The following is a 26,692-nucleotide window of genomic DNA, read 5'->3' as shown; positions in this document are numbered from 1 at the left end:
AATTTGAAAAAATCAACAAAAATAATTCTGAAAAAAACATACAAAATTTTAAAAAAAAAGACAATTTTGAAAAAAAAAGGAAAAAAAACATGTGGGGAAAGTTAAAGCTGAATTCTCAACCAGTTCAATATTAAAAAAAATCGACAAAGATAATTTTGGAAAAAAACATGTGGGGAAACACTGTAGCAAAACAAAAACCATGTGGGAAAACATTGTAACAATTCACAATGTTTTAAAGAAAAAAACTACGAAGCAAAATCGACAAAGACCATTTAAAAAAAAATTCATAAAAAAAAACCACATAAGAAAATATTGTAGTAATCCATAATGTTTTAAAGAAAAAAAATACAGAACTAAATTTTGAATTTTCAACCAGTTTCATATTAAAAAAAATCGACAAAAATAATTTTGAAAAAAAACACAAAAAAAACAATAAAAAAAAGACAATCTTAGAAAAAAAAACATGTAAAACCTAAAAAAAAAACAAAAAAAAGAAATACAAAAAAATAAAAAAAAAACATGTGACATGAAAAAAGTTACAATACTTTCCCATGTATTTTAGAGTATTATTAATATAATAAGTTCATTTAAGAGATTTAATAATCATCATTAACTGAACAATTAAATGTAGATTAACGAGATATAGACCGTATAGAATATGACTACTCTTTTTCCTAAAGTTGCATTTTTTTAATTTTCTTTTATAAAAAATAGAAAGAGGAAGTGACTTCTCACACTTTCACTGTCCACTTGACTTTAGTTGGTTTGAAATATAATATTTTTTTTTGTTTAAAAACACTCTTTAATCTTACACTTCGGGTACTTCAAAAATCTTAAAGATCAGAAAATTTGCAAAACCGAAGGGCTCTAGGCTTTCCCTCCCAAATAAATCCCGGCGCCTCTTCAACATTTTTATCCTCTCTAGGGTTTCCTATTCAAAACTTTCTCGCGAACCAAACGCCCAATTTCCTCTCGTTTTCTCTTCTTTCCCTCCTTTATCCCTTCACAAACACTCAATCTTACTATGAATCTGACGGAAGGAGCAATATCCAAGATAACGAGCGGAGGAGCCACCTCGGCCGAACTGAAGCCGACGCTGCAAGTGACAGATTTGAAGCAGGTGCAGACGAAGCAACCGCAACAGAGTGATCGGTTTCGGTTGGTTTTATCTGATGGGTCTCATTTGCAACAAGCTATGCTTGGGACTCAAATTAATCATTTGGTTAAAGACGGGAACTTGCGGATTGGTTCTATTGTTCAGTTGAATCAGTATACTTGTACTACCGTTCAAGGCCGCATGTAAGTTTGTTTCTTAAAGATTTTGTCTTAGTTTAAGGAAATAGAGAAAGATGTGTTTAAGGGGATTTGATAGAGATTGTTACTTGGATTGTTTATTCGAAGATTTTGGGTATAATTTATGTAATTTGGTAGTAGGTAAATTGCTTTTGTTTCTATTATTCTCGTGTCTTGCTCGTTGTGTGTAAAGTGTGCGCGTTAGTTTTGATATAGTGGCATTTTTTTTCGAAAGCTTTTGTGCGTGGGTGCTCGCCCATTTACTTGTAGAATCTTTATGAAAAAAAAAAAAAGAAGTTTTATGTACCCATCTTGAAGCTGAAATGATGATGACACTACTAGTTTTTGGAGCAATTAAACTCTGCTTCCCCTTTTGGTGCTACGTTGTGTTATTGCTGCTGAAGTTGTTTGTTCATTGAATCCAGGATTATTATTATTCTCGAATTGGCCCTGGTAGCTGAAGATTGTGAGTTGATTGGAAATCCTGTATCGGCTCAAAGATCTTCAGGGCCTTCACCATCACCGGTTGCTCAACCAGGAAACGTCAATGCAAGTCCTAAATCATTTGGTACCAACTCAGTTACTGGTGGTGTGGTTGGGAATCAAAATATGTCTGCAGCACCTGTACAAAGCCCTGAGATAAATCAGTTTCATAATACACCCCCTTCTAGCAATTATGGCCCAGGAAGGTTTGCTCCAACAAATGCTCCACCACTTTATCCGAAAGTAGAAGCTACTGCTGGATCAGTTCCATCAAGCGGGTTGTATGTTAATCAGAATGCAGGTTACCTTAACCCTAGACCAGAAATTTCACAGCCTCATATGGGAAGTTATTCCCGCCCCCCACAGTCAGCATATCAGCAACCGCCTCCAATGTACAGTAACAGAGGACCAGTTGCTAGGAATGAGGCTCCTCCAAGGATCATTCCAATAACAGCATTGAATCCATACCAGGGTAGGTGGACTATTAAGGCTAGGGTGACTGCAAAAGGAGAGCTCAGGCATTATAATAATACTCGTGGTGATGGTAAAGTTTTCTCCTTCGATCTTCTTGATTCTGATGGCGGAGAGATCAGAGTGACCTGCTTTAACCAGGTGGCTGACCAATTCTACCACCAGATTGAAGCTGGCAGGGTTTATTTGATTTCCAAGGGAAATTTAAAACCTGCTCAAAAGAATTTCAACCACCTTCGTCATGATCTAGAAATTTTCCTGGAGAGCACTTCAACCATACAGCCATGCTTTGAGGATGACAACACAATTCCAAAGCAGCAATTTCATTTCCGTCCCATTAGTGATGTTGAAGACATGGAGAACAATAGTGTTGTGGATGTAATTGGGGTGGTAACATCCATTGCTCCCACTACTTCGTTAATGAGAAAAAATGGGACAGAAACTCAGAAGAGAACCCTCCAATTGAAGGATATGTCTGGTCGAAGTGTTGAATTAACCCTCTGGGGAAATTTCTGCAATGCTGAGGGTCAAAGGCTACAACACATCTGTGATTCAGGAGGTTTCCCTGTTCTTGCTGTCAAATCAGGTAGAATCAGTGAATTTAGTGGGAAGGCAGTGGGGACTATATCTACAAGTCAGCTATTTATAGAACCAGATTCTCCAGAGGCTAACAGGCTAAAGGAATGGTTTGACAGAGATGGGAGGAACACTCCTTCTCTTTCAATTTCTAGGGAAACTTCAACTTTGGGTAGGTCAGATGTCATGAAGACTATTTCTCAAATAAAGGATGAGAGGCTAGGAACATCTGAGAAGCCTGATTGGATCACTGTCCCTGCGACTGTTATATATGTTAAGTCTGACAATTTCTGCTATACAGCTTGCCCCATCATGTCAGGGGAACGGCCATGCAATAAAAAAGTCACCAATAATGGAGATGGGAAGTGGCGGTGTGAAAAGTGTGATCAATCTGTGGATGAATGTGACTACAGATATATACTCCAGTTTCAGATACAGGACCATACTGGCATATCATGGGTGACTGCATTCCAGGAATGTGGTGAGGAGATAATGGGTATATCTGCAAAAGATTTGCATTATTTGAAGCATGAACAGCAAGATGATGAGGGATTTTCAAAAGTACTTCGCCAGGTTCTGTTTAGTAGATATGTATTCAAGTTAAAAGTGAAGGAGGAAACTTTCAGTGATGAACAGCGTGTAAAGTCTACTGTTGTCAAATCAGAAAAGGTGAATTATTCATCTCAGTCCAGGCTTCTTCTGGATATGATGGAGAAGTTTAAATCAGGGAATGATACTTCTTTTGCCTGCAAAGCAGAATCTAGTTACCATAACCCTGGTGTGAATAATGCTGTAATTGGAAATTTTGGAAGCAGACAAGCTGGACCACCAGGATCAAACCCTGTGGGGAGCACCAGCTATACTGGTAATGTCGGGTTACCAGCAAATCAATTGGGCCAGTATGGAAACCAGCAAAACCCTATGTTCCCCATGCAAAGTTCTTCCGGTGCTTATCGAAGCTGCAACAGCTGTGGGGCCACCAGTCATAGCTCAGCAAATTGCCCAAGTATGGTGAATGCTCCGGGGCAGTCTATGGGAGGGAGCTATGCCAATAGAACTTCTCAGGGGGGCACTGGTGAATGCTATAAATGCCATCAAGTTGGGCACTGGGCAAGAGACTGCCCTGGGTTAAGCAGCTCTGGCAAAATGGGAGGTATTTCAAAGCAACATGTGGGTGGTTTCTGAGATTACCTGGAAATTAAGCAGCAGAAGTATGTGCTACAAATGTTGAATGCCTTTTGAGATGTTATCTAGTAGGTGATGGGATTTAGCTTGTTTAATATCGTAAAGGTTGTGGTTTCTGTGCATCTTTAGTCTGTACAGAATTTGGTTCATCAATGAATTTGCAAGGGATGTCATGAATTTTAGCTTCATCATCTATCTTGAAGCTGAATGTTTTGTTTGTTTCTTATTTTCATAAATAGTGGTCCCTGTATTAATTCTTGCTTGTTTATATGTTTCTGAATTTTTTATTTCTTCTAAATTTACTCTGTATTCTTGCATGTTCTCGTTCTATTCTTGTTAAATGGAAAGTAGCTTGCATGTCTTATAAGCCAGCTCATGTTAAACCCTAGAGTTAGGTCGCCGGTACATTGTTCCCTTGCTACTTGCACAACAGGGAATCAAATTGCTTTGTGTGGATATCCAACTTGTTCACCACACATTGTCAAATTGGGGTTGGATACTAGAAATCAATTTTTCTATCTGATCATGACAATTTTCCTTGTTTTCTCATCATATCCTTTGCGTTACTTTGCAGCTCATAGATTGCTCAACTTCAATTCATTGCCTGTCCTGGAACTTTTCGTCCAATATGTGAAGTGTTTATTGCTTTGACTCAATATAATTAGGGAGAGGGATGTTAGCTTCTAATCATTACATGACAATCGACCTCTTTGAAAGATGGAAGTGCCAAATTGCCATTCGCAAAGAATAGAATGCTAACGATTAATGGTATATTATCTGGATTTGAGATTCCAGGAATAATTTTGGAGAATAATTTGGAAGCGACAATACAAGGATTGTGGATGACACATTGTGGAATCAAAATTCTGATAGCAGATTGCCGGGAATTTGACTAGAATGGGATGAGGTGTCTCCGGTCATTTCTGCAGTTCACAGCTACGACGGCGAGGCATAAGGCAAGTTTGGATGTGAACAAGGTAAAACAGGTCAATAGTGTACAACAGGGAACGTCTGTAATCACAATGATGATGAGGACATCTCTTGGGTTTTACTTGGGCAGTGTCCTTATATAAATGTGTTTACTTAAAAAAATAATTTGATTGTATATTAATTGTAAAATATACTAAAATTATTTAGTGTTTCACTCTACGGTCCACGGTGAAACGTGAAGTTTTTTTTTAAAATTTTTTTTTCTGTTTTTATTTGTTTTTTATGCCTTTAAAGGTTTTTTTTTTTGTTTTTTTTTGTGTTTTTTTCTTCTTTTAATGAATTTTTTTATTTAATTTAGTTTGTTAATGTTAATTTTTTTTAATTTAGTTATCAGACTTTCATGACACGATCCCGGGTTTGACAGGTTAACCTGACTTGACAAGTTAACCCGGAATTTTTTTTGCTTTTTTTCTTTTTAATTAATTTTTTTTTGTTTAGTTTAGTTTGTTAATGTTAAATTTTTTTCTATTTAATTATCAGACTTTCATGACACGTATCCCGGGCTTGACGGGTTAACCCAGTTAATTCTAGGTTAAGCCGTCAATTTTTTTTTCTATTTAGTTATCAAACTTTCATGACGCGGATCCCAGGTTTGACGGGTTAACCTGATTTGAAGGGTTAACCCAGTTAATTCAAATTTTTTTCTTTTTTTTTATTAGTTTTTTTTTTCTATTGGTTTTTTTTTCTTTGGTTTTTTTCTTTTTAATTAATCTATTTAATTATCACACTTTTATGGCACGACCTTATAGCCAGACCCACATCCAATGCTCTTGAGTCCGGTGTTGCATCCAGACTCACTTAAACTTAAATCATGTAAGTTTAATATTATTATTGATATTATAAATATTATTTTTAGGTCAAGCGTTGCAGCCAAACCCAAGATTCTTGGGTATGACTTTGCAGAAAGACCTAACACTTTTAAATTTTAATTTTTTTATGTTAAAAAAATTAACCCGCGCGATGCCGCGGATCATGTAACTAGTATATATATATACGTTGTAGATAATTTTGAAATAAATTTTTATATTTTAAAATAAACAAAAAAATCATATATCTTACTATCACTCCTTTGAAGCATTCATCAAAACTACCCTCCCTTCGCTTATTCAAAAGTGTTTCAAATAGTATTTTATAAAAATATAAATTTTTTTTGTTTAAATTTTTAAATAATTTTAGTATGTTGATATTAAAAATATTTTTAAAAAATAAAAAGAATTATTTTTATATATTTTCAAATATAATGTACGTTAAAAAGCAACTATTATAATTTTTTTAATATTTTTTTATGATTTTAATGTCATAATATAAAAAAAATATTAAAAAATATGAATTTAATATATTTTCAATTAAAATAACCCCTTTAAAAATCACCTATACTAAACAAACACAAGCAACCAACTGTTAAGGCAACTTGTACCAAAATAAAAGGTTAAAAAAAGAGTGCATCAGTTAATTAAAAGAGTGGGTGAAATTAATAGTTTAAAAGATAGCTTATGCATTCAATATTTCATAGCAAACTTAGAATGAGAATGGAACTGCAGTCCACTGTGTTATGGCTCCTGGCATTAAAAAAGATAGATCAAGAAATCAGATTTTCACTTTCTAATATTCAGAAGAGGCCATTTGTGCATTTATCAAAACGTCTACACTATTTCTTTAGAGATGTCGATCAAGCATTTAACCCTAGACTAAAACCAGGAGTGAATGCCTAAAGAAGTTGAAAGGTCTGAAGAACCATTTTGAAATGCCCCCCCACCAGCAGGCAAGCTCCCGGGCATGCCAGATCTCAAAAGAACGATCCTGTACACGGCAGAATTCCCTGCCAGTTGCTTCGTTGTTCACTGTAGGTTTTCTTCCATCTGAAGCCATGAGGTAGCAGGTGCTGTTTTTCCTCCGCCTCCATCTCTAACTCATCAGGCCACTTCCAGTACCAGGTCTGCCTTAACGATAGATTCTTTTGACGTAATTCTTAAAATTCAGGTTCAGTATGTCCATGAAGCTGAGACAAGCTTAATGCAAACACCACATCATGACTTCAGCACACATGCGAGGGATGAAAAGAAGCTAAAGTCACAAATGCGCGCGCCTGTGCATCCAGATAATTGCCCAGCTGCTGGAGAGATTAAAATGGTTTCACCAGAATTCATCTGTGATGTTGCCACACCTACGCTTCCCACGAGCTCCATGGTTGCCCGCAGCGAAGCGCATACACCTCCATCTCGTCAACAAAAACTCTAAGCTGCATAGCAGAAACCCTGTAGTAGGCATCGTGGACACACTAAATTCACTATTCATTGCTACATTGCAATGAATATTGTGCCGGAGGGAGTTAGGTTTTTTTTGCATGCCAAATTAATCATTTATAATTTGACCGGAGGTATATGTGATTTTTTCATTTTGCATGAACAATTAAATTACTTTATTAAAATTACCCTCCACATCAAAAAATTTAAATTATAATTTGAGGGTATTGAAGCCTTTTACTTTTTAAATACAGTCGAAAGATATATTTGTCCTCTTGGAATAAAAATAAGATCAAACATACATTCAACGTTCTTTTATCTTTGCACAATTTTATTTTATTTTGTTAATTTCAGAACCGTCAAGCTAATTTGATATTTTTAAGTTATTTAATAAATATTAAAATTAAAAAATTAGTGGTATGTGTGCAGTGTCTAAAAACCACCAAATATCATTTGGACACGTGTGCAGTGTCTTCCAGTATCCAAAACTTATTCTTTCAGTGTGTTGTTAGAAGCTACACCACATGCTTTTAATTTATGTTTCAATTAATATCTATTCTCTATAATTTTTTATTTTGCTTATTTAGCATTCTTTTGAATAGAGGCTTTTAATAAATTATTTTTTATATATTTAATTCTTGAAGATATAATTCTAATTCATGTATATATATTTTTTAATGTTTTATTTAGGTGAGATTTGTTTTTAATAATAAAAAATAATTATTTTCAGATAATATTTCTAACACGTGGAACCTTATAAATATTTTTTATTTTTATTTTTTTATTCAATTTCGTGTGAATATCTATTTTTATTATTGTTTGGTTGAATAAAAAATTAATTTTAATAGACAAATTTAGTAAAGAAAGTTGATAAATATCCCATATTACTAGATTAAATATCTTAATCTATATTTATTTTAATTATTTTAATTTTATTTTAATTATTAATGATAACTTTTTTCTATTTATTTATACAGAAAAAAAAACTTCAATTCATTTAATTAAATAATTGCATTAATGTTTTTGTGTGTACAAGAAGAAGGGGTCTAGGCATGTGGAGAAAGAAATAGTTTTTTTGCCTCTATTTTTCTGTCTTGTACTGTCTCGTCTGTGTTGTCACATCGCTTGTGCTTTGGGCATCATTTCCGAACCCAAAGCAATGAGTTGAGGCTTTCACGAGTGAACAAAAAGCTGGCAGTTGATGAATTATTGAGGCTTGGCTGGCTCACATGGAGTGCCCAAGACATAAATGTGGAGATTGTTTGTTGGTGCCACGTTCCATCTGTTCAACGTGAAGGGACAACGTTTTAATAAATGTTACAAAGCAAGCACACCGCCTTCTCTTTTGTTCCTAACAACGCCGTGTTGATCTCAGAATCTACAGTTCAACGCCATCTCCTCCCTGTTTAGAGCCTTTGATTGCACGTCTGGAGATCCCCAAAATCATGTCTTGTCTTTGAATAATTGACATTACATCATGATGGATCGATCTTGCAAAATTAATTAGTCGGTAGTAGTGGTTTGCACTTTACAGTCCAGTGTTGTGATGAGCGTCAGGTTAAAAAATAAAAAATAAAAAAAATGAAGGTTATAAAAATATAATTATTTTATATTTTTATTAAATTTGGTATGGATAAATTTTAAAAGTTTAAAATTAAATTGTATAAGGGTTATCATAATATATTCTTATCGACTTAGCTAACTTAAAAGCATCCTATCCAACTAATAAAAAAAGTTAAAAGATGAAATTAAGAAAAAATAATGAAGTTGACATAAATATTTTTTTTTTATTCGAGGAAACCTCGTCCCCTGAAAAACGCACTTTGTGGGCCCAGATGAGCGAGTAAAACCCCGGCTGTCCCAGGCTCTTACAAGAGGTGCACGCCCTAACTCGAACTCGAGACCTACTGTGCAGATCTCAAGCCCTTTGCCATCACGCTACGCCTCTTAGGGATAAAAAAAAAAATACTACCGACCCAACTTCTTGTCTAGCCCTGATTTAAAATTAAACCATGTGAAAGTTGTCTCGACATGACCAAGTTGACTTGACTAGTCCGAAAATAATCTGACTCATTGATAAAAAAAAAAATCAGAAAGAAATCCTCCTAAAAAAAGAATAAAATTGACAAAAAAACTTATCGACTCAACTTCCTACTTGGCTCGAGTTTAAAAGTAAATCATATATGAGTTGTCTTGACTAATCAAAAAATAATCTGACTGTTTGATTAAAAAAAATTTCTAAAAGAAATCCTCCTGAAAAAAGAGAGGATGAAATTGACAAAAAAAACATATTAACTGAACTTCTTACTTAGTTCGAGTTTAAAAATAAATCATAAGAGATAGGGGTGAGTAAAAAAACCGAGAAAACCGGAAAAAAATAACTGAAAAAACTAAACCGTGAAAAAAAACCGATTAAAATTTTGAAAAAACCAGCCGGTTCGGTTTTGGTTTTATAAGCCTAAAACCGAACCGAACCCAAACCGGAAAAAAACCGAGTCAGAACTGAGTCAAACCAAAAAAACCGAGACAAAGTGGAAAAACATAGCCAAACTGAACCGAAAATGATCACTCCTGATATAAGAGTTGTCTTGACGTGATCCAGTTGACTTGATGAATTTAAAGATAACTCATATTACTGATAAAGTAAGTTTAAGAATGAATTTAATAAGAAAGAAAGATAAGATAAACAAAAAACAAAATAGAGTTAAGAATGGTCTTTACCAACTTAATGATCTATCAAAGTGTTTTGTTCCTCTAGGTGGTGGCCCAGTGGTAAGATTTTGGGACCAAGAGGTTTGCTCTCTCTGTGGTTTCAGGTTCGAGCCCTGTGGTTGCTCATATGATGGCCACTGGAGGCTTACATGGTCGTTAACTTCAGGGCCCGTGGGATTAGTCGAGGTGCGCGCAAGCTGGCCCGAACACCTACGTTAAACTAAAAAAAAGTGTTTTGTTCCTCGCATCTTCTTTGTTATATGTTTCACTTCTAAAATCTTGTATCATTATCTTGGTCATCTTCATTATTATTTCTTTCTCAAATTTTATCTATCAAGTCCTGTCTGGTTACAGGATCTGTATTTTTGAATTGTAGTGCATGTAGTTCAGAAAAATCTAAGGTAAACTCATTTATCTTTGTCTAAACCTGAAAAAAAAATGAGAATTATAAGATAATGTATTTAGTTAAAATTTGATAATAATTGGATTGTATATCCTTTAGGAAAATGTATTTAATTAAAAGTAATGAAGCAGTAATTATAAGAAAAAATGAGAATGAAGATAAAAAGTCAACATATTTTTATTAGGTGAGAATAAAAATAAGAAATAAGAATGAAATTTCTTTTTTTTTAATTAAAAATGATATATTATTAAAATAAATATATAAAACTATTTTGATTGTATGACCTCTACTACTATCATCAATATCTTTTTTTGTTGGAAATCTATTTAATTAACATGATTTAAACAAATTATGGATGAATAAGGAACTAATTCCAAAAAATCCTTGGTTTTTCTACATTTAATTCTTAATTTATAGTGGCTAATCAAGGATTTATAATGGTAGAAATTAATTCTTATTAATTATTTAACCTTTTAACTTCCAAAATTCATTATAAAAAATAAAGTGAAGGAAGAGTTTAGAACTTGATTTTGTTAGATTTTTAAATACTCTTCATCGGCTCATATTTTAGTATTTTTTTCTCATTTTAACCTTTGATTTTTCTTCTAAATCTAGAGTTTAGGTTCATTTTGTAAGGAATGCTTGAGTTTTATATTCTTTTGTTCAAATATCTTGTTTAGATGTTCATCTAAACTAAGATGATGTTTGAATCTTGGGAGGTTGCAAATATCATATCTGTACAATTGAGGAGCAATAAAGCTTTAATGATAAATAATTCATCATTGATAACAACAAAAATTTTGTTACTTTAAAGTGTTTCAATAAGTAAGTAACCTTATATGATTTAATATATATATATATATATATATATATATATATATATATATATTACTAGTATGCATCTAGAACTTTGAATTAATATCAATTACAAGTTTGATTATATGCTTAGTATGCATGCTAGAATTATATTATTGTTTTTATATTGAAAGCATGTTTGTCATTAGTTATGCTTTTACATGCTTATAGTTTTAAACATGCATGAACTCTATGATTTTGATAAACATCTTTTATTTAACGTGTCTTTATGATAATAAATTAAATATCTTTGTTCATTAGTCTAATATATATTTACAACTTTCATTATTATAACCATCATCGTTTGTTATAAGTACAACCATCATTATCAACATCCGCGAAACTAATTATTTTATTTAAAAAAATATACAATTGTTATATATGATTTTCATATAAATAACCATTATTATAATAATAATTATTATCACAATTATTTTTACTGCTCATTACCATCTCCACAACAACAAACAAATATCTTCACGCCACCCAATCTTTATCTTTAACATCACAAATATCATACTATAAAATCTTATAGACATTGTTGTTGTTACAACTCTACACCATTACAATCATCTTTTTCATCGTTATTAAGTGTTTTTTTGTAATTATTCTTTTTTATTTTAAAAACTTTGATGTTAAGAAATTAAAATTTTATATATATTCTTAATAACTATCCAAACAAACATACCAACGTAGAATTAAAATATCATTCTAATTTGTTATTTTCATCTTGATTCATTAATTCTTTGTCGTCTCCAATCCAAATGCCACCCAAGAACTTGTTGCAACTGACTATGAAATGAATCAGACGTGGAAATAAAAAAAAGGAAAAAGAAAATCACTCCCAAGATTCCATTGGCTAGTTTTTGAAGTGTGGAATGTTGCGGCAATAAAGGGGTTTCCTCTCCAAGAAGTTCGTGGGAGGGGAGCATGGTCCGGTACAAGAACTAGTTAAAAATGGCGGTGCTGACAAATGAATGTAATGACGAGAAACAGGGGAACTGCTTCTTGTTTTATTTATAATAACAGCAGTCAAGAGCCCTGCGTACGATGTGATTTCATGTTTGCTGCCAGCTGTCTCTCAACCCACGTTCTCTTACCAGAGATTGGGAAATAAAAATTAATGCCGCCTCCCTCCCTTACAAATACCACCGAAAGATTTAGTATTAGGCATTAGACAGGGGCCATGCTACATCGCGAGGGGATCTATTTTTTTTTTAATATAAAAAAAATAATGCTACTACAACATAAGTGAGAAATTAAATAATATAAAACCATCTAGATGGTGGTACAGTGGTAAGAATTTGAGATTAAGAGGTTTACTCTTTCTGTGGTCTCAGGTTCAAACCCTGTGGTTGTTTATATGATGGCCACTGGAGGCTTACATGGTCGTTAACTTCAGGGCCCGTGAGATTAGTCGAGGTGCGCGCAAGTTGAACCGGACACCCATGTTAAACTAAAAAAAAAAAAATATGAACAAAAATAATTTACAACATAAAAGATGTAAAAAAAAAATCTGACTCGAGCCCATCTAAATTAATATGTTAAATTTAGGACTTGACCATAAAAGATGTAAAAATAATTTACAGCATAAAAGCTCTTTGATGTAAATTCAACAAGTTTTACGTATAAGTGTAATATAACCTTTACATTGTTTCTTTTAAAATGTAAAAAAAGTAAATTGTTATAGAGTAACTTTTAAAATTATTTTGTTTTTTTAAAATGTTTTTTATTAAAATATATATTAAAATAATATTTTTTTAAAAAAATATTTTTGATACTATCACATCAAAACTATCCAAAAATATAAAAATAAATTAGTTTTAAAGAAGAAAAAAAATTGGAACCTATTCCAAATGATCCAAAATGCCAAGATTGTATATTCTCTCTTCGCAAAAATTTTTACAACGCTGTAATTAAAATCTCGGAAATGAAATTTGAAAAACACAGCTGTAGGTAGCTATATTGTTCCCAAGCAATTTACCAGGGTTTTATTTTGGATTCTGCAGATAATTAAGTAATTAACAACTGAAACCATAAGGATTTAGTGTGATGGCGCATAGTCCCTTCCAGATCCTCCTGTGAAACCCAAGTAAATTTATTATGTCAGATAAACACATGCTGTGTTAACCTGAATGAACCCAGCTAACACATTAATTAAAGACTATCACAAGTGTTATGATTGTCTACCATGCATGCCTCGCACATGATTAGCAATTTCTTAATTTTTATTTGGAATGTTCAACATGATCAGCAGGTTGGTTGAATCCATTACAGATAGTTTAGCTAAAAGCACATAATCTCTTAGATATAACAATATGGAAAACAAATTCATAAGGGTAATTTTATTCGTCCCTTGTTCATAGACAAGGCATCATTAATCTCAGTTGATGGCAAATAGGAAACTGTGTCCAAAATGCGTGTAATTCAGGGTCGTGTGAGAAATCATTCGGGTCTTGTCTCTTACCTTTTCCCCTTGTGACTCTGATGATGAAAGATTTACAGCCAAGTATATTCTAGTCATTAGAGAGAGAGAGGGGGGGGGGGGGCATGAAATTATTTAAAGAAGAGAATAAAAATTATATAAAATAAAATAAAAGACAGGAGAGAAGGAGACACAGGACAGACAGCTGGGAAAGGAACAGGAAGCAAGTAGTAGAGACTTTTATTTAAGGTTTTGCAGATGGATAGGAAAATAGATATCTGTGTGTGCCTGCTTCTGCGTGGGTGAGGTTTTGAGGCTAAGGCATCTGTAGTTATAACCATTATACCTGCCTCCCCCTTCTTTCTCTCATCTGTTTAGAAAGAGAGATCTCAGTTCCAACATCCTTTATCTATCTATTCAGTTTTTGTAGCGTACAGGTGGGAAATTAAGGTACAGTAATGCAGCATTGTTAGTAATTAGTACCCACTTGATCCTCTCTGTCTATGTTTTTGTCATTCTTGTTGTGTTGCCTGTCTCTTTACCACCGTGCTCAGTTATTCTCTGCTTGTACTTTCCTTTCTCTGACAGATAGGGATCTATCCTTATCACTTATATGTGCTGCACATATTGTTTCTTCTTCTTCTTCTTCTTCTTCTTCTTCTCTGTTTTCTGCAATTCAGATCTGTTTTTTTTTCCTTTCTTTCTGGGTATCCTGTATATTTTCTTGATTTGCTTTTTTTTAGGCTTGTATATCGTTACCACCTTTTGAGTTACTCCTTTTTCTTTTTTGTATTGTAAGCATTGCTTCACTCCATCGCTGTTCCTTCTTCTGCTTCTCTGACATTTTTATGGTTTAATCACTGATCTTTCTCTCTTTGTTTTTTTTTTCGTGACAAAAGATTGATGACATTCATGCTGGAACTATATGTTCTTTTGCTTTTTTGATTGACTGGTGAATAAGTGCTTTTTTTCTTAATAGTACTACGAGTAGTAGCCATTGATGACACCTGAGAAATGAAGAAAGCAGCTGATCGGAACAAAGTGAATCATGGAAAAACATTTCTTGGGTTTCAAGGAAATCATTAAAATTACTTGGTGGTTTATTGTTCTTTTCCTCTATTATTTGCTTTTTGCTTTTTCAATAATTTGGTGTAAGATCCAGTGGTTTGCCTTTCGATGTAGTGGACAGAGAGAGAAGAATGATACGTAATTAGGACCGATGGGGTTTGATAGAATGGGGTCCCAATATCATGTGAGAAATATCAAAAGTAAAAGTAGCATGGACAGTGAAAAATAACATGTCGGTATTTGCTATCAGATCTTGTACTACCAGTCTGTATCCCTTCTCCAGCACCACCAATCAACCTTTACATGTGTATTAATTACTGATTCTTTTTTGGAACTTATTCACCAGTCATTGGTTCTGCATATATAAGCTGGATCTGTCTTAAAGACCGAGGCTTGTTGCATTGATCCATTCAATTTTGCTAGTTTAGTGTTTGCCGGCTGGAAGAATCAGCTTATAAGGGTGTGCTTCTTTGCTTTATTTTGATTGATTTTTCATTTGGAGTTCTTCTTTCTGGCATTGCTTTGAAGTGTCCAAATTCATATGTTGATCTGCCTGAAATCTCTACTTAATTGTGATCTGCAGGATCTTCTTAATGCCTCATACTAATGCTTATGGAGAAATGAAAACTTTGTTGTTTAATCACTCCATTACTATATTGTTGTTGCATTCTCTAATTAATGATCCTTAGTTTTACAGATGAGATAACTTAGGAATAGGATTAGAAACTCATAATGCTACACCCTTATTTGTGCTCATACTCAAAGAAACTGGTTGAATTTTCTCAATGTTGAGGTGGGAGGGATTGACATTAGCTTTATAAGACATTGCGGCTTACAATTTGCCTATTGTTTGCAAGTAGCTGTTCGTTTGCGGAATCATGAAGCATAAAGATGGAAAACCAGGGTCCCATCCTGATAAAAACTCCAGGGCTTTTCCCATGGCGATGATGTTTGTGGTACTCTGTGGGCTTTCATTCTATCTTGGTGGAATTTTCTGTTCTGAGAGAGATAAAATTGAGGTCAAGGACGTGGCAAAGGTGGTCTCCTCACCCAAGGAATCGTCAGTTGCTCCTCTCCAAATTAAATCCACTGCATTTCCTGAATGCAGCAGCGACTATCAAGACTACACTCCATGCACGGATCCAAGGGTATTTACATAATTATTTATTACATGGTGCAAAATCTATTAGACGGTTATAAAGTGAAAATTGAGATATCGATGATGTATGTCTATTGCACAGAGGTGGAAGAAATATGGTAATCATCGGCTTACTTTCATGGAACGCCACTGTCCTCCGGTTTTTGAAAGGAAGGAATGCTTAGTTCCACCACCGGAAGGGTATAAGCCTCCAATCACATGGCCAAAGAGCAGGGATCAATGTTGGTACAGGTATTACGATCCGTTTCTGATACTTTTTTTGTCATTTCACAGGATCTTTTTTAGGCCGAATTCTAGGTTCAAAATCCAGTGCTTGTCAGGTATTAGCTGGAATGCTAGGTTGAAAATGCTTGTTTCACTTATTTTACCTTGTGGACCTGGCTTCAGGAATGTACCATATGATTGGATTAACAAGCAGAAATCTAACCAGAACTGGCTGAGAAAAGAGGGGGAGAAGTTCCTCTTTCCTGGTGGGGGCACTATGTTTCCCAGAGGAGTGGGTGCCTATGTTGATCTGATGCAAGATCTTATCCCTGAAATGAAAGATGGGACCATTCGCACTGCCATTGATACTGGGTGTGGGGTGAGTTGCACTTTTAATCTCACCCTCGTTTCTGGAATTACTCATGAAAGAAACAGCGAAACTTAAACCACCAGAATCCATGTTGCATGAGGAATGGTACTGCCATTCATATTTAGGCTATTTGTCTCTTTGGAATTCTGTTGCCTAATCCACTCAGTTATTTTTATTTCTAGGTTGCTAGCTGGGGAGGTGATCTATTAGATCGCGGGATTCTAACTGTTTCTCTTGCCCCAAGAGATAACCATGAGGCTCAAGTCCAGTTTGCATTAGAACGTGGAATTCCTGCAATTCTCGGCATCATTTCCACACAAAGACTTCCCTTCCCATCAAATGCATTCGATATGGCTCATTGCTCCAGATGTCTTATCCCATGGACAGAATTTGGTTAGTCTTGATTTTAACCCTTTCCTGCTCTCAGTTTGTGTGGGAGGTAAAAGATTATGTGCTCTAATTATTTGCATTTGTTAATTGCTGAAATCTTCATAGGGTTCTTCATTTTCTGATTTTAGAAAGGCTTTTGAAATTCAGTGTGGGATGGGCACCACCAACTAGTTGACTTCTTTTATTAGCACAACGATTAGTTCATGCTGTTCATTTTCCTCACCTCTGTCTTCCTATTATAGTTGCATATTGTATTACTACTTGCTGCTTTTCTCAAGAACAGAATTTTGTTGCTTTCAGGTGGAATTTATCTTCTGGAAGTTCACCGTATTCTCCGTCCCGGTGGCTTCTGGGTTCTGTCTGGTCCTCCTGTTAACTATGAAAACCATTGGCGAGGCTGGAATACTACTGTGGAAGAGCAGAAATCTGATTATGAAAAGTTGCAAGAACTGCTGACTTCGATGTGCTTCAAATTGTATGACAAAAAGGATGACATTGCTGTGTGGCAGAAAGCTTCAGATAATAGTTGCTACAGCAAACTTACCTATCCCGATGCCTACCCACCTAAGTGCGATGATAGCCTTGAACCAGATTCAGCATGGTACACTCCATTCCGCCCTTGCGTTGTTGTTCCAAGCCCAAGAATTAAGAAATCAGTTATGGAGTCCATCCCCAAATGGCCACAGAGGTTGCATGTTACACCTGAACGCATTTTAGATGTTCATGGTGGGAGTGCTAGTGCTTTTAAGCATGATGACAGCAAGTGGAAGATTCGTGCAAAGCACTACAAGAAGTTGCTCCCAGCACTTGGGTCTAATAAGATAAGAAATGTTATGGACATGAATACAGTTTATGGAGGTTTTGCTGCAGCTGTGATTGATGATCCCCTGTGGGTCATGAATGTGGTCTCTTCCTATGCTGCCAACACACTTCCTGTTGTTTTTGACCGTGGCCTCATCGGAACTTTTCATGATTGGTAATCTGAATGAGCTTATAAGAATCTTGAAGTTCTCATTTTGCATGAAAAGTATCTTTGATGGTTGGATGTCATTAATAGTACTTGGGAGCTGTTGATTTATCTCTTTTCTATTTTCTAGGTGTGAAGCTTTCTCAACTTATCCTCGAACTTATGATCTCCTTCACCTTGATGGCCTCTTCACTGCAGAAAGCCACAGGTAAGTTAAGGAGCACATTTCACTGTCTAGAAATGTTGATCTAGCAGATCGTACCGGGTCTAAGTTTAAGTGGTTAACTTCAAGGGAATGATATCTTGTGTAGTTGGGAATGATATCTACTATGAGGAAAAATTATCACAAGATATTGAATATTGTTTGGAAATATGCAGCACCAGGCCGACTAAAAATTCTCTGCAGGATGAAAATTGGCATGAAATGTGATTCTCATGATTGTTTGTTCTTGCACAGATGTGATATGAAGTATGTGCTTTTGGAGATGGATCGGATCCTAAGACCTGCGGGTTATGCAATAATACGAGAATCCAGCTATTTCATGGATGCCATTTCTACCATTGCCAGGGGTATGAGGTGGAGCTGCCGTGGAGAAGACACCGAATATGGAGTTGAGAAAGAGAAAATATTGATTTGCCAGAAGAAACTCTGGCATTCCTCTAACCAAAGTTCAAGATGACAAACATGAGAAATCCTGAAACATGCCGCTCCGAGAGCTTATGCAACTGCAATACAAGATTGCAGGGGAAGAAAGCTGAATACCTTACGCAGATTAGTTTATTCAAAAGAAGCCAAGGATCCTCCAGATCAACATCTCAGTTGAAGAATTAGCTACCCAATAACATAAATTTGTTAATTTATAGTATCATCAGGTATAAATAGATTCATTGCAAGGCATCCTGGCTTTGTGTTATCTTTTTTTTCTCATTTCGGATCTTTTTCCGATATGTAAAACTTCAAAGATCGGTGTGTGGAAATTCGCGGACTCGATAAGCAATGCCACCTTGCATTGTTGTTCTTACATATATGTAATGAAATTTGGTTCCTTCATTATTGAAATTTTCATCATATGATGCTGGAGTGCAGTAGAGGTTGCTCAAAGAGAAATCTGACGGTGCGTCCAGAAATAAAATAAAATAAAAATTATTTTTTCTTTTCTGTTTGCTTTTTTCCCTTTCAACTCTTTTTTTTCTAATATAAAATTAGAAAACTTGTTCATTGTTAAAAATAAAAACAATTTTCACCAAAAAAAAGACATCAATAATATTATAGCTATTAAAAAAAAAAAACAAAACCATGATCTATAATATTCATATCAATATTTTGTATTTGTAATAATTTAATTATAGAATATTAATTTTATTTCATTAAAATTAAAAACTATCATGAAAAAATATTTTTAACTCAAAAAATGTTTATATTAAATTATAATAATTATATTTATGACACTAACTATATATATATATATATTTTACATTGCAAAAAGTGGTTGTATATAAAAGAAAAAATTATATTATTTATATCTTTTCTTCATTTGAAAAATAGTGAAAACTTGTAAAGTAAAGTTGTGGAGAATCTTAAAATGTGTTGAAAAAATAGTTTTTAATTTTCTAAATAAAAAAATATTGTATTTGAACATAAAGCTGTAGTTTATCTTTTTCTGAATTTAATTACTCAGAAAATGAAGAAGTACTGCCAAGTCCCACAAAAAATCTTTAGAAAAACATGAGCAGTCACCTAAATCTAGTGTTTTCAGAACTGTTATGTTGGATTTAGAATTCTTAAATCCAACAGAGTTTTGGAAGTGGCTAGCGTGAGCTCCTGAGTGACAAAACATGTAGGAACTTGGTCGTGGACAAAGTGAAAACACCGAGTCTAAGTTATCAAATTAATGTGTAAAACGTGAGCAATTTAACCATAGACTTGAGGGTTATCTCAACAAGATTCAAGTATCATCTAAATTTAGAAGAAAGAATTAGGAATCTCTGTTCGGCGTAAATTGATTTGTGGCCCTCAACGGTAGAACAATTTTCAAGAAAACGAAAACGCACAAATTTTGGAGGAGAGTTCAACCTTGCTGGGCTATAGTTAGTGAAAAAGATGGGAGGAAATCGCACCCTCTTTAATCCAAGACATATATTTTCTTGTTGGGCTATTTGTTTTAGCTTATATGGAGCGGCTGTGGAGTTTTTTGCCATACAGCTATGGGCCAGTCCTTCTAGCCTGGCTTGAGGATATATTACCTCTTCTGCTTCCTTCTCCACTCTAGCTCTCTCTTTCTTCCTTGTCAATAATTTAGTTCTCATACATCCTCCTCGCACTCTTCGAGGTAATGAGCCGGTTCTGTGCTGGACTTTCTTAATCTTTTCCGTGAACCTCTCTCTCGCATACCTTGCAAAATCTCATAATCGAAACCCTCTTCCACGAAATCATACCATATATCCATGACAGCAGAATATGCCAATTTGGAATACACACACACACACACACTGTTACTCAAAACATTCAATTCGGAACAGAGAATTGAAGGAAGAAGATAAGCAGAAGGAAATTAAGGGAAGACTAATATTAGTACATATCCAGATTTAGTTGCTGATTTTGTTTTAATAAAAAAAGACGATTAAGAGTCACTGCTCGTTGTTTTACATGATCATTAGTCAGCCAACCAGGCCCGGCTTTCCTTCTTCCTGCCTTCCCATTTCCTCACTGGCAACAAAACGAATAAGGAAAAAAAATAATTATCAACATTGTGCATTTTGATTTTTTGATTTTGAGTTCGTTAACTTCTTCTTCTTCTTCTTCTTCTTTTTCCCTTGTGATTCCCTTACTAGCTAGCATTAGCAAGATTAGTTATTAAATCCGATATCCCAAAAATTAAGAAAATAAATGGTGAAGGAAACTTAACCAACCGGAGTAGCTGAGTAAGGTGTTCGGCATGGGAAAAGTTGTTGTCTTGACGTGCTTTCAAAATGCTAAACATAAGGTTGATCCTGATTTGATTGCAATCACTCTGCTTGGCTATGTTCATTGTCTCCTCTTTGAGTTTGTGGCATTCAGATTCTATCTCTTCAAACTTTTGTCTTATTTCTCGTTGCCCTTCCTTTAAGCGTTCTTGTCCCTCACTGATCTCTACCATATCTGTTTTCAGCCGTTCCATTGTCTCCCTCCTCTCCCTGTTCTTCTTGATATTTTCTTCTCTTTTCTAGAAGCCAGATCGGCATCCATGCATGTAAAATACGCCGATTAGTAACGTATATAAGAATAATTAATTAATTATTATTTTTAATTTCTGGGGATAGTGACATGTTTAATAGCAGCAACCAAAGAAATTATAAAAAAAAGAACATAGAATTGTAACTGGATTGGTGGGTACCCATTGTTTCCTCTGTTTAGACTTGTATACATGGCGGCGCAGAGCAAAAGGCTTGATCGAGTCCATGGACGCAGAGACCCAGATGGCTCCACCGTGTTGACTTCTCCTCTTCCTTCCTTCCTCTTGAAAGTTGAAATTGAAAATTTGTGTTCACACCGACAAGAGTCCTTCACGATATCCCTTCTTTATAATGGAGGAGTCGGATCTGCAAAATGAAAAGTTATCAAGTTCTCCGATCGAGCTTGGCAGATTTCTCGCGTGTGTCTTTCGATATCGCACGATAACGCCAGAAAATTTTATTTTATTCTTTCTTAGGCTTAAAAACGTTGGGATCACGCCTTTAACCACCGCATCTCGAGCGACATGCGTATCGGGTCATGTGCTTCTTGACTTGGAAATGGGGTCCTCGTGGGCTGGAAACTTCTGAAGTCGTTGTATATACTTTTCAAATATTTTTTTAAATTATTTCTTTATAAAAAAATATTAACTTGATTTTTTATGTGCTTTTTTAATTATTAAATCATTTACTAGATCTTTCCTCATTTGATAAATTTAGAGATGTTAATGTATATTGAGCTACATAAAGCCCAGCATATAGTAGAAATAAAATATCAAATAAATAGCACAATTAAAAATTTAATTAGAAAAATAGTATTATTTATAGAGGATATCACTTGTGACTCTCAAATTGCAAATGACATAGCCCTAAATGCAACTTGCAACTTCTTCAAAAATGTAGCATATATAATTTTATTAAATAAATTTAAAATCTATTTTAAATTTAAATAAATACTACCTTTAAATTGAGACTGATATTTATTTATTTATTTTTAAAATATTATATTTTAAAAATAAATAAATATTATCGATATCATAGTTGTGATTAAGATAATATTTATTTATTTTTAAATTTGGGATAATTGCTTTAAAGAAATAAGAAAATTGCTTATGCTATCTTTTTTTTTTAAGAGAATTGCATATGTTATAGTTGACTCGAGTCATAAATATTACTCACAGTTCTAAAAAATATCTTATTTTTATAATTAAATTTTTAATTATGATGTTTCTATAAAAAGAATTCTATTATGCTGATTTAACAAAAAAATATTCCTTGGCTATCCTTGTACTTTTGTTTTCGCGGTTCTACATGTTTTTTAAAATATTTTTTATCAAAAAAATAAATTAATATTTTTTAATGTATTTTTCAGCTATTTTATTTTATGTTCTTATTAAAAATCACAAAATATTATTTGAAAATATTTTTAATTAAAAATACTGAAAACAGCCTCCATCGTGTTACAGTACATACACTTTAGTTATCGTGCGATCTCGCGAGGCTTCTTGCGTCTATCATCGATATTCGTGCAGTAAGCCCCGGGGACCGCTGCACGCAAAGGAGGCCTTTTTAGGTAGGATTTAAAATTCCCTTATATATATATAATATATACTCTCGGTCCTAACTCCTAACTGTTATTATATTTCAATTTGAGATAATTCGGATATTTTACATCCTCCTTCGGTTCCTTAGAATTGTAACTCGCAGCAACAAAATTGTACGGTCTAGTTAGCTCCCTAGTCGCTGTCCTTGTAATTATTTCTCAAAACGGTCGTTTGTCTTCTTTTTCCCCAGTCATAAAATCAAGTCTTACAGTAATCCGAACCAAATTATATTGTTAATCTATAGTAACCGGTGCAGAACTCATTTCTAGTAATTGTAGCAAAATTATCCCATTGACCAAATTATCCGGTTTTTATTCCTATTGGAATTTTTAAATATATAAACATATTTCAAAATTAGCAGATTAATCTAAGTGATTAAAAATATATTAAAAAATAATATAAAAATTAATTTTAGAATCGATTCTCTAATTAAAATTTGATTAGCTAAATTAATAATAGTTGGAATCTCAACATCTATTTTTTTTTATTATATTAATATATTAAGTATAATGAGATAATTAGTGTATTCAAATTGAAATATCTTTCAGTCAAGCTTTCACTTTTAAAGAAATGATGGTTTTGAGATGGTAAAACTTTTTATTTTATTTTTTAAAAAAATAATCTTAAGTATTTTAAAATTAGCTAACTTCAATCATTCTTGTTCTATACATAGTAATTAAATATTATCTAATTACATAGTTGTTAATAATCTTGAATATTTTAAAATGAACTAACCTTGATTGTTTTATTTCTAGTATATTGGATCTTAACTTGTGTGCGTGGATATTAATTAAATTATTAGTAGTCCTATTTACTATAAAAAATTATATAATATTTTGATTATTTTTTATTTATATTTTTTATGGTATTTGCGTGTTTGTTTTTTTTTTTAAGAATTTGTTTCTTGAAAAAATCATTTAGTTTCTTGAATTGTTCTTTGAAAAATATTTAATTTAAGTTTTATTCAATAATATTTTAATTTAAATAATCTTATCAACAACATAGTACAACTATTCATTTTTAAACAATTTAATAGGCTTAATATCATAGTAAATCACAGCACAGCACAACATGACACTTCAAATATAATAAAACACAATAAAAGCCTAATAAGCTTTTAATTTTTTTTAAAAATAAATAATCATTTTAATGCAAGAACTTAACAATTAAAGAGAGTATAATGAATACTTTCGTATTATTTTTTAAAATATTCATCAAAGTAAAAAACTCTTCCGACTTGAATTTGCATGAACTTCTCATCATCTTATACTTAATTAAATTAATTTTATACGAGAATGGACCCACCAGAGCTAAATAACCATATAGTCTGACAAACAGTTCTCAGTCGGTTAAGAAATCCGGGAAATTTAACTTACGTGGGGCAAAGGAAAAAAGAATCAAAATTTCTAACAACTCTCGTGGCCAATAAGGTCTCCTAATTTTTCTTTCTTTCTTTTTCGAACCCAAGATCTCTACCTCATTACAGAATATCGAGCTTTTTATAAATCTGCGTGCTCCATGCATTCCCACAGTTTATCTGACGTTGTCATCTTTATCTCCGCTTACGACTGCTGTAACGTTTTCACGTGGGATACGACCACAGTTATTAAACCCAACCTGGCCCGGCCCGGCAGGTCGATCCGGGACCCGGTCGACCCGGTGGCTGGACCGGTCTGGGTTTAATAAAAGACCGGCTGTGGCAACAGCCCGGTCAAACCCGGCAACCCGGTGGGTTGACCCGGAACCCGGACGACCCGAGCGAACCCGGACGAGACCCGGTTTTTTTTGTTTTTTTTTTTCAAATCCAAATGTGGGATTTGAAACCCGTTAGTATATATACTCTATGTTTCCATGAAAAAAACCATGTTTTTTCAATGTGGGATAAAAACCTTTTGGTTTAAATATTTCAACTTAAAAGGATAACATAATATATTTTCAATGTGGGATTTGAAGCCCTTTCATATATATACACTATGTTCCCATGAAAAAAACCATGTTTTTTCAATGTGGGATAAAAAACCTTTTGGTTTAAATACTTCAACTTAAAAAAATAACATGGTATCTTTTCAATGTGGAATTTGAAACCCTTTCATATATATACACTATGTTCCCATGAAAAAAACCATGTTTTTTCAATGTGGGATAAAAAACCTTTTGTTTAAATACTCCAACTTAAAAGGATAACATGGTATCTTTTCAATGTGGGATTTGAAGCCCTTTCATATATATACTCTATGTTCCCATGAAAAAAACCATGTTTTTTCAATGTGGGATTTGAAACCCATTAGTATATATACTCTATGTTCCCAATAAAAAAATCATGTTTTTTCAATGTGGAAGAAAAAAACCTTTTGGTTTAAATACTTCAACTTAAAGGGATAATATATTATCTTTTCAATGTGAGATTTGAAACTCATTAGTATATATACTCTATGTTTCCAAGAAAAAAGGTATGTTTTTTCAATGTGGGATAAAAAACTTTTTTAGTTTAAATACTTTAACTTAAAAGCTTAACATAATATCTTTTTAATGTAGGATAAAAAACTTTTTAAAATATTCTTTTAAACTTCATAATATGTACAATCTATATTTACATGAATTTTTTCATATGAAATATTAAAACTTTAATTTTTTTTTATTTTTCCGGGTTGACCCGAGTTGACCCGGGTTGACCCATGAAACCCGGGACCCAGCCCCTTGGCCGGGTCAACCCCCGGGCCGGGTTTAATAACTATGGATACGACGTCGTAAGAGCATCTCTTGGAAGAGATAAGTTAGTTAAATACCTTTTTTTACACGTATTTCAATTATTTAGAAGATTTAGTTCTATTTTAATATATAATTGTTTTAATAATTTGATAGATTTAAATATAACTCAAATAATTCTTAATTAATTTAATATTAAATGAAGAAATAAAAAAAAAATTGACCTGGATCAACCCGGATAAACTCGCTAAATACACGATAAAAATAATATTATAAAAATTAAATTCAAAAACCATAGGTTTTTTTAAAAAATATTATTTTGATATATTTTTAAAAACAATACTTTAAAAAATAGCTGTATAATAATCTCAAACACTACTAAAGCTTTTAAAAGGAGATTCTATGAAGAGATAAAAATTGTGTTTGATTTTGTGTTCAAAAAATACTTTTAAAAAGTTTTGATTTTTTTTGTATTAAATTATTTTTTTATAATTTTTTATTTTTTAGATGTGTTAATATTAAAAATAAATTTTAAAAATAAAAAATATATATTTTTAAATAAAAAAATTAAAAAAATAACCATTACAGCAAATCTAAAACACGGGAAAGACCGCTATCCGAATTGATTCTGAAATAGTGGGCAAGAGTATATTGGTAGATATTCCCAAAGAATGTTAAGGCTCAGCGCATTTTTAAAAAAAAACATTCTCCATCGTGCTCTGCGGAGCGATACGCTCAAGATGCATGATTTGAAAGGGTGAAGTTGACTCAAGGCCACTCGAAAATTCTCCATGGATGAATTGAACGTTTTATGACGACTTACGCCTATTTATTTTTATGTTTAAAAATAATTTTTATTTTTTTTATTTTAAATTAATATTTTTAGATAATTTTGATGCACTGATATGAAAATAATTTTAAAAAAATAAAAAATATTATTTTGATGTATTTTTAAATAAAAAACACTTTAAAAAACAATCACAATTACACTTTCAAACAAGCTTTTAGTTATCCCAACTTAAAATTATGTCATGGACATGATTTTTAATTTGAATCTTTTATAAAATCGAACAATTTTGATATATAATTTCATAATATTCTCTTCTCTCCAGCGTCTGGGACACCTTACCTGCAGACACTACCAAAATGTACGTCACAATTCTCACGCAAGGCTCCTAGAAACATGTCACATGGCACATGCTGGCTCACATGCAGGATCATGGAGGTTGTCAAATATAAGATAGAGCTGAACGTTGGAACTTGGAACATGTGAATCACTTGCGATTTATTTTTGAGTCCGAAGGATGTTTATGTTCGATCCGCTGGCATCTCTATCCTTATGAGTTATTTCTTTTTATTTCCATCCTTTAAATTATAT

The 26,692-nt window shown here is 33.3% G+C and overlaps 3 protein-coding genes across 6 annotated transcripts; 2 read left to right on the top strand and 1 right to left on the bottom strand.

The window, feature by feature from the left end:
• The first annotated feature begins 813 nt into the window (after positions 1 to 813).
• Positions 814 to 4,325, top strand: LOC7491902 (replication protein A 70 kDa DNA-binding subunit E). Its single transcript, XM_002304341.4, has 2 exons — positions 814 to 1,299; positions 1,719 to 4,325. Exons 1-2 carry the CDS (start codon positions 1,025 to 1,027, stop codon positions 4,006 to 4,008), a joined length of 2,565 nt encoding a protein of 854 aa, XP_002304377.2. The 5' UTR covers positions 814 to 1,024; the 3' UTR covers positions 4,009 to 4,325.
• A 9,478-nt stretch (positions 4,326 to 13,803) lies between these two features.
• On the top strand, positions 13,804 to 18,865 carry LOC7465473 (probable methyltransferase PMT21). Of its 4 annotated transcripts, XM_024598176.2 has the most exons (9): positions 13,804 to 14,086; positions 14,616 to 14,731; positions 15,565 to 15,852; positions 15,946 to 16,094; positions 16,251 to 16,446; positions 16,620 to 16,830; positions 17,128 to 17,803; positions 17,925 to 18,002; positions 18,252 to 18,865. In XM_024598176.2, exons 3-9 carry the CDS (start codon positions 15,583 to 15,585, stop codon positions 18,472 to 18,474), a joined length of 1,803 nt encoding a protein of 600 aa, XP_024453944.1. In that variant the 5' UTR covers positions 13,804 to 14,086; positions 14,616 to 14,731; positions 15,565 to 15,582; the 3' UTR covers positions 18,475 to 18,865. The 4 variants fall into 4 exon arrangements, with proteins under 4 accessions (XP_024453944.1, XP_024453946.1, XP_024453943.1 ...); XM_024598178.2 differs by lacking the exon at positions 14,616 to 14,731 and having other exon boundaries at positions 13,804 to 14,073; XM_024598175.2 differs by lacking the exon at positions 14,616 to 14,731.
• Positions 18,866 to 20,214: 1,349 nt separating this feature from the next.
• On the bottom strand, positions 20,215 to 21,469 carry LOC7465472 (uncharacterized). The gene is made up of 3 exons (XM_002303430.4): positions 21,169 to 21,469; positions 20,705 to 20,997; positions 20,215 to 20,501 (listed from the first exon to the last, which is right to left on the bottom strand). The coding sequence occupies exons 1-3, from the start codon at positions 21,232 to 21,234 to the stop codon at positions 20,453 to 20,455; spliced, it is 408 nt and encodes a 135-aa protein (XP_002303466.4). The 5' UTR covers positions 21,235 to 21,469; the 3' UTR covers positions 20,215 to 20,452.
• Between the last annotated feature and the right edge of the window lie 5,223 nt (positions 21,470 to 26,692).

The sequence above is a fragment of the Populus trichocarpa genome, chromosome 3 (assembly GCF_000002775.5).
Source record: "Populus trichocarpa isolate Nisqually-1 chromosome 3, P.trichocarpa_v4.1, whole genome shotgun sequence".
In the NCBI taxonomy this organism is placed as follows: Eukaryota; Viridiplantae; Streptophyta; class Magnoliopsida; order Malpighiales; family Salicaceae; genus Populus; species Populus trichocarpa.
The sequence above is the reverse complement of the archived record's forward strand: the minus strand, read 5'-3'. Positions and strand labels throughout refer to the sequence as shown.

Bases quoted from the DNA above. Each gene is read 5' to 3' on its own strand.
- LOC7465473 (XM_024598178.2), top strand. From the start codon at position 15,583: ATGAAGCATAAAGATGGAAAACCAGGGTCCCATCCTGATAAAAACTCC. The intron at 16,095-16,250 runs GTATTACGATCC...ACCTGGCTTCAG, and splicing joins AGGGATCAATGTTGGTACAG to GAATGTACCATATGATTGGA. The intron at 17,804-17,924 runs GTAATCTGAATG...TCTATTTTCTAG, and splicing joins ATCGGAACTTTTCATGATTG to GTGTGAAGCTTTCTCAACTT.
- LOC7465472 (XM_002303430.4), bottom strand. From the start codon at position 21,234: ATGGACTCGATCAAGCCTTTTGCTCTGCGCCGCCATGTATACAAGTCT. The intron at 20,998-21,168 runs GTACCCACCAAT...TCTGGCTTCTAG, and splicing joins CTAAACAGAGGAAACAATGG to AAAAGAGAAGAAAATATCAA. The intron at 20,502-20,704 runs GTTGGTTAAGTT...TTTTGTTGCCAG, and splicing joins CACCTTACTCAGCTACTCCG to TGAGGAAATGGGAAGGCAGG.
- LOC7491902 (XM_002304341.4), top strand. From the start codon at position 1,025: ATGAATCTGACGGAAGGAGCAATATCCAAGATAACGAGCGGAGGAGCC. The intron at 1,300-1,718 runs GTAAGTTTGTTT...CATTGAATCCAG, and splicing joins ACTACCGTTCAAGGCCGCAT to GATTATTATTATTCTCGAAT.